Raw genomic sequence first — 7,877 nt, 5'->3', positions numbered from 1 at the left:
CCCCAAATTGTAACACCAAAAAATGTATAAGGGAAATTAAACATTTAATTTAAATGAAATAAATATCCTTTAAAATAACATCATCCAATCATAATATTAAAACTGTACCCCTTAAAAGAGGAGAGTTTTACCGCCACACCTATCCACACACAGATAGATGTAAGGCTTCCACCAAAACATAAATTCTAAAATATGGGTTCTATAAGTCCCCAAATCCATACATTTCAAAATAAGGGATTATAAAGTTACTATCTAAACAGAATCCATAAAAGTAACATCAATGTCTCAAATGTCAAGTCTATGCATGACGAATCACTAAGAAGCACTTCCAAATCACTACTTCGCTCTCTCCAGGCAAGCACTACTCTAGATCTGAAAAGGATAAGTTCAAAACATATGAAAGCACAAAGTTAGCATAAAAATGCTAAGTAAGAACTATTCTACCCCATAAAATAATTGCAATTTTTAACTTTATAAGAAAAAGATTTAATATATATATAGACTTCTGCTAAAATGCGGTCGCGCCTTCCAGTTCAGTTGGTGTGGCTACTTACAAATGCACCAATGGTGTTAACAAAAGGCACCAATAGTGTTAAAAAAAAAAAAAAGAAAAAATACACCGAAAAACGCACAACACACCCAAAATAATGCACCATAACTTTCCACACCTAATTGTGCATTTCTGAACACTATGTGGTGCTTTTATGCATAATTGCATACCTAATGCTACATTTTTAGGTGATGCGTACCTAATGGTGCATATTTGTGTTATGCATTTCCTAACATTGTTGGTGCATATTCGCATAACTATTGGTGCAACCGCATTGACCGCACGGTAAGGTGCGGCCACACCTGAACTCTACTATATATATATATATATATATATATATATATATATATATATATATATTCTCACACACACAACATAAGTGTATATATATAGATATGAGTAGGGATTAGAGGAATTCCCAATACATTTCTCAAAGTATTCAGTATCACATACACATATGGAGGAGGAATTCAAATCACATTAGTGGGACAAGGACATCATCTCAGTGAAGCTCTAAGTGAACATATATATATATATATATATATATATATATATATATATATATATTCTCACACACACAACATAAGTGTATATATATAGATATGAGTAGGGATTAGAGGAATTCCCAATACATTTCTCAAAGTATTCAGTATCACATACACATATGGAGGAGGAATTCAAATCACATTAGTGGGACAAGGACATCATCTCAGTGAAGCTCTAAGTGAACAGTAACCCTTTACTAGACGCACAACAAAAACCCACTTTCCAAATGTGAATTCAGGGCCACTACCTTAAGTAAGTGAGCACACCCCCTATTTGGGATTCCAAGCCCAACGGGTAGTAAACCAAGTCTAGTAACTACCCAGGATGTTTTCTTCCCAGTTACTCCTCAAATAAAGTATCCAAGATATTTTCTACCGGATACACCTCTAAAATATGGCATTAGCCCACAAATCACATATACTCCAAAATAATACATTTCTATATGTCCTCCCAAAATAATATAGTTTTGTAACATATTCTTCTAAATACATATACATAATCATATACTCTCCAAAATAATGTAAATATACTTCAATATTCATTGCCCTTAGGCTATGAAAATATCATCTCTCATATATAATTTCATATCAATACCATAATCGTACATTTTCTCAAAAATAGGTTTCCAAAGTATAACCCTTCTCAAAGTAGCAATTTCTCGACCACAACACTTCCAACTCATACAATATTTACATCAAAAATATCAAAAAACATCCTCAACAATATTGAAAATACTTTCCATAGGTATTTTTCTAAAATGATAACACAAATTGTCACCCAGTGCATGCCAATTGATTTGAACTCACGGATCCAGAGGGACACATAATACAAATTTAGAGTTAATACCATCTGAGGTCCTCCGAGTATAGTGGTTTTGCCACGTTTAGTCCTAAACTTTCAAATTGACCAATTCTGGTCCTTCGACTTTCAAATTTAACCAGTCGTGGTCCAAGTTAACCACCCATGGTCCTTTAAGTTTCGAAATTTAACCAGTAGTGATCCTCATGAAAGGACCATGGATGGTTAAAATTTAATAGTTGAAGGACCATGTGTGGTTAACTTGGACCATGAATGGTTAAGTTTGAAAGTCGAAGGACCACATATAGTCAATTTGAAAGTTTAGGACTAAACATGGCAAAACCAATATACTCGGGCGACCTCAGATGGTATTAACTCTACAAATTTAGTGATGTGATATTTTTGAATTGAGAGAAGATTGCATGAGTGCAACAGCCATAGGTCTTTGTGTATAGGGGAGGGCACATGGACCAATGCATAAAATAGACAATATTAGATGCACACAAAGTTTACATAAAAAATAATCATGTTTTTATTATTTAGATTCATTTGATTAATTTAGTAATTCATCATTTGAAATGCCAACAAATAAATAAATAAAGTACACAAAAAAATATTTTGACATTTTTAAATTCATAAATGTGTACCTGGAGTTGAAGGATTATCATGATCACTTTCTTCATTAGAATTTTGAATAAAATTTGAGTCCCACATCTTCTCCCGTCCATCTTTGTTAAAAATTTTAACATCAAAGTGCATGCCTCCAACATATGTATAGAATACAACTTGACCAATGTCAAGACAATTGTCTTTATAAAATGTCTCCCAACCGTTGCTGAAAAAAGTGCCATCTCTATCCGTGCATATGTGAACCCTCCATTGGTGTCCTGATGGTCGCCTCAAGGTTGAAATATCACCTAACCACTTTCCCAAGTGCTTGACAAACATTGGTGGAATCAGCTTCAAAATGACAAAACAATGAAAAAGTTACTACTAATTAAAAAAGTTTGTTGTTTGGATTTTTTTTTTTTATTATTTCTTTTATTTTTCTTGTTGACATGATAAAATTTTATAAAGACATAATGACATAAAGTGAATACAAATGAATATCAAACCAAAAATAACCAAATATAAATGATATAGCTTGCAACCCAACAATGAAAATATCTCCTTGAATAAATAACAACAATATATTTATGATGTAGAAAGAACCAACCCTAGGCCACAACTCAAGCTTTTCTACAACCATTTCCAACCGTTTTCATCACCCTAAGATGCTAATCTAGTCCCTAAACAACTACCCTTTAAGATCCCTTAGCTTTAATGGTTCAAGTAACCTTTGCATCCTCCATGGCTACTACTTAGATTTGTAACCTAAAAAAAAAACATTGTTCGACACTACTTCCTTCAACTTCAACCCTAATCCATATTATCCTAGACTAGATCAATGACTTTAACACCAAAACTAAGATCTACTTCATGAACAACAATATTGAGTATAAATTCAACAATGTATCACTAATCCTTCATGGCAACCATATATCTATAATCCAAAACCCACATCTTTCAACACCGGCCATATCCTAAAACTTTTACCCTATTCTCTAACATCCTAGATATATCACACCAACAACAAAAAAAAAAAAAAAAAAAAAAATGTGTGAAAACTCGACAACGCTTCTCTAGTCCTTCTTGACCTTCACTAAATCTTCAACTCAAAACTACATATGTCAACACCACATCCTCAAACTTTAACCCTAACCGCTAAAATCCTAGGTCTACCACTTCACAACAAAACTAAATGAAAACTGGACAAAGTTTATCTAGTCCAGGATGACCACCATAAGATCGACAAACAAAAATCCACATATTCAAATAACAACATACTCCAACTTGAACCCAACTATCTACCATGATAGATATACCATTTAACTACCAAAATCAAATGAAAACTTGAGAAAGATTCTTTGTGACAGTAATTATTTTTTATGAAAGAAGAAATTAAAGAAGAATATTGTGAATGATTCATATATAATTACCTTTTTCTCCTTGTCATTATTCCCTATAGTTTGAGTGAAATGAAAATCATGAACTTCAAAAGTATAACTCTGTTTGATCTTTTTGTTGCTTGAGGATTGACATTCCCCTCGATCCTTAGTTAGGTTTTCCATTTTCTCCCTGATGTGATAGACCACAATAAAATGAAATAAAATAAATGCTTGTAGGATTCTTAATTTAGGTGTGCAGATATATAGTGGCGGAATCAAGGCAAGGGGAGGCAGCCCAAATTAAACCCATTCAAAATTATTAGTTAAAAATATAAATCTAGTGATAGGTCTAAAAGAGATATTTCATATTTACGACTAAAAGAGAAAAGTTTCTAAGTTGAGAACGGAAAGAGAAACAAATAAAGTATACGATTAAAACCAACACCAACAACACCACCACCCCAGACACTCCACCACCACCACTACAATGGCCACCACCACCACTACAACCACTACCACTACCACCACCACCACCACCATCATCACCAATATTACTACCACCACTACCATCACCACCACACCACCATTACTACCACTCTCACACACCACTAGTACTCTACCACCACCAACACCACCATCGTCGTTGCTGCCACCGCCACCACACCACCACCACCATCGCAACTAACAACAACACCACCATCACCACCACCCTACCACCAATATACCAACACTACCACTACCACCACCTTCACCACATCGCCACCACTACCTCATTATTATGATTGTAAGAGGTTAAATTATATTAAAGAAATTAGGTAAAAAAAGTTGACGATCTTAATGATAAAGTTTCACAACCCTACCCTTTATAATATTATGTTCTGTTTTTCCGACTTTCTTGTTTAACATAGGAAATAAATGCATCTTAAATTTGTGAAAAATTTATATCAGAAAAGGAAAAATTGTAATGACGGGCGGAGAAAATGAGTATGAATTAATTATATGCCATTAGGGAAAGAGAGGATCCAAAGGAAATTGTAATGGAATTAATTTGTTTCTTGAATTAAATAAATTTTTTTTGAAACAAAATTAAATATTTATTATTGCTAAAACAAAAGATATGAACTAAATACACTGTACTCTGTAATTTTGTTAACAAAAAAAATAATAATTAAATTATCAAATTCAAAAAAAAAAAAAAAAAAAAAAAAAAAAAAACACAACCTCCAAATGTGTAACCAATTTTTGTTGAAAAAAAAAAAACAATTGACACATTTAGTTATAAAAACCATAATTAAATTATCAAATTAAAAAAAAATCAAATGTATAACCAAATTTGTAAAAATACAATTGACACACTTAGTCGTTGATCATTTCCTGCATTGATCTTAGATGGTGGGAAATAAAAAAGAAGATCTCCCATCTCTGGATTGAAAATGATGAAGCTTCCATCTCTAGTCATTTCTAATTTATAGAAAAAAAAAAAGTTTCATCTATATATAAAAGCTACGCTTTTCATTTTCTTATCTAAAGTACTGCTCTTCATCTCTATATTGAAGATAAACTTGTTTTTGTCTCCAGATTGGAGAAAAAAAATACTATTTTTTTTTTAAAATTGAAGGGTTTATCTGTCCTTTACAGTTTACCCTAACATATAACAATCGTCAAATATTAAACAATTTAATAAACAAAAAATTAAAAAATTATGGTTCAAAATTAGTAGCACCTAAATAAAAATTGTAGCACAAAATACCTAATAATTAGGTCAAAAAAAAAAAGTTATCTACATTTTTTTTTATCACCATTTTAATTATTGACTTAAATGATCATTTTCTTACCTTCTTCACACAGAGCTATGAATTCGTCAATTTTACTTTAAATCTATTTCAAGCATAATTTTAGATTTAATTAAAGCATCGCATTCAACTAATAAGAACAAAAAGTTCTTCAAAAAAAAGGTTAAGAATAAACTTACCTCTTAATATAATTAAATGGCTTAAAAAAAATGGCTTAAACTTTTGAAAGAACTATAATACTATATACTGTAGCTCAACATGCGCTAAGCTTGTACTCCATCGCCTAAAGCTTGAATTGAAAGGGAAATAGGGAACGGGGAGAGAAGGAGCAAGAGAGAGAACGGGGAGAATAATATATAGTGTTAGAATAATGAATCTTCGGAGTAAGATAATATACTTTATAAGTTAGAATAATGTACATTATGCTTTAGAATAATGTACATTACTAGTTATGAAAATATATGTCGTAGTGATTCACGTGAAAAAAAAAAATTACACGAAACAACGTTATTTTTGAGTCGTAGTCCACATAGCCGTGTGGACCACGATACACACAATAACTATTGGTTATTTATACACTCTACAACCCCAAATAATCACTTCAGAGTTAGACAAATACACCAAAAAAAAAATTGAATATCAATTTCTCTATAAATTTTCCACAAACAAAACTTAAGGGGAAGTGCAAGCCTAGTACAAGGTGAACTGCAAATTAGATTATGAACTTGAGTTCGTCTTGTATTGTGGATCATGGTCCAAAATCACATCGTTTTTGTTTAAATTAGTGTGGTTTTTTTTTTCCTATCATTGTTTGGTCAACATTCACTTTTTCTACTTTCTTTAACGTATACCAAAAAAAAACTTTCTTTAACGTATACGTTATTATTACTTTTGTATATTTATTTCAGGATTGCTAAAATACTATTACCTATCACATAATTTTATTCATTACATATGTATAAGAATTATTATATTTATATTTTTAATATGCATTTAAAGCTGACAATTGGTTTAAATAGATTCATTAATTAATTGATTAACATAATAATTATGTGAATATGATAAGGCTAACTAATTACAAGACTCATTTAGGCTGTGTGTTTAACCGAGCTTATAACTTATTTTAAACTACTAATAAGTTATAAGCTCGGTTTGGCAATGTTCCTAAAATAAGTTAGTAGCTTAAAATAAAAATAATAGCTCATTTTGAAAAGCTACCTTAGGTAGCGTTAAAAAATAAGATAGGAGCTTTCTAACTTTTTTTTCATCTTTATCCTTATTATATTTTAAATAAATGACATTTTTTACCTTTCCAATTAAAACCCTTTTGCGAATTTTTCTTCTCCTATATTTTTAGTCATCCTCTTCAGCAAGTCTTCACGCCCAACAACTCTTTAAAGTTTTAACTTCAATCGCCCCGTTCATAAATAAATAACATCCTTTACCCATACCAATTAAAAAATTTCTTTCTTTTGTTTTAATTTAATATATATCTCATATATGTTATGGAGTATAAAATATATATATTTTTATAAATTAAATAATGTATCTCATATATTTAATAACATTAAAACAATATAATAATCACATCATTTAATTTATATGAAAATGTCATTTTTAGTCTTTTTACGTTTATGAGCTTATCAAAAACCTAATTTTACCAAACACTCTTAAGCATAATCAGCTAGTTAACCGCTCTTCAGTTTTCAGCTTCTACCTTATAGTTTTTCAGCTTTCAGCTACCTTTTTAGCTATGTTTGCCAAACATAGAGAGTCTGTTTTGCAGAGCTTATTTAGGAGCTTATAGATTATTTTAAGCTACTAATAAGCTATAAGCTCTGTTTGATAATGTTACCAAAATAAACTTGTAGCTTAGAATAAGAGCTTATTTTGGAAAGCTACTTAAGGTAGAATTTCAAAATAAGCTAGTAGCTTCCTAACTTGTTTTCCAACTTTGTCGTAATTATTTTAAAGAAATGACATCCTTTACCCTTCCCAATTAACACTATTTTTTCTTCTCCTTTATCCATAACTTTCACTGCAATTATTATTATTATTATTATTATTATTATTATTATTATTATTATTACTATTATTATTATTATTATTGTTATTATTGTTATTGTTATTGTTGTTGTTGTTGTTGTTATTATTATTATTATTATTATTATTGTTATTATTGTTATTATTGTTATTATTGTT

At 30.6% G+C, this 7,877-nt stretch overlaps 1 protein-coding gene across 2 annotated transcripts; it reads right to left on the bottom strand.

Annotated features, from left to right (window-relative positions):
* Window positions 1-207: 207 nt before the first annotated feature.
* Window positions 208-5,994, bottom strand: LOC109174208 (B3 domain-containing protein Os01g0723500-like). 2 transcript variants are annotated; one of them, XM_019323464.1, is made up of 4 exons: window positions 5,855-5,994; window positions 3,934-4,072; window positions 2,542-2,854; window positions 208-372 (listed from the first exon to the last, which is right to left on the bottom strand). In XM_019323464.1, exons 2-4 carry the CDS (start codon window positions 4,063-4,065, stop codon window positions 362-364), a joined length of 456 nt encoding a protein of 151 aa, XP_019179009.1. In that variant the 5' UTR covers window positions 4,066-4,072; window positions 5,855-5,994; the 3' UTR covers window positions 208-361. The 2 variants fall into 2 exon arrangements, 1 of the variants encoding a protein (XP_019179009.1); XR_002053028.1 differs by lacking the exon at window positions 3,934-4,072.
* Between the last annotated feature and the right edge of the window lie 1,883 nt (window positions 5,995-7,877).

The sequence above is a fragment of the Ipomoea nil genome, unplaced genomic scaffold (assembly GCF_001879475.1).
Source record: "Ipomoea nil cultivar Tokyo-kokei standard unplaced genomic scaffold, Asagao_1.1 scaffold0545, whole genome shotgun sequence".
NCBI classification, from domain to species: domain Eukaryota; kingdom Viridiplantae; phylum Streptophyta; class Magnoliopsida; order Solanales; family Convolvulaceae; genus Ipomoea; species Ipomoea nil.
The sequence above is the reverse complement of the archived record's forward strand: the minus strand, read 5'-3'. Positions and strand labels throughout refer to the sequence as shown.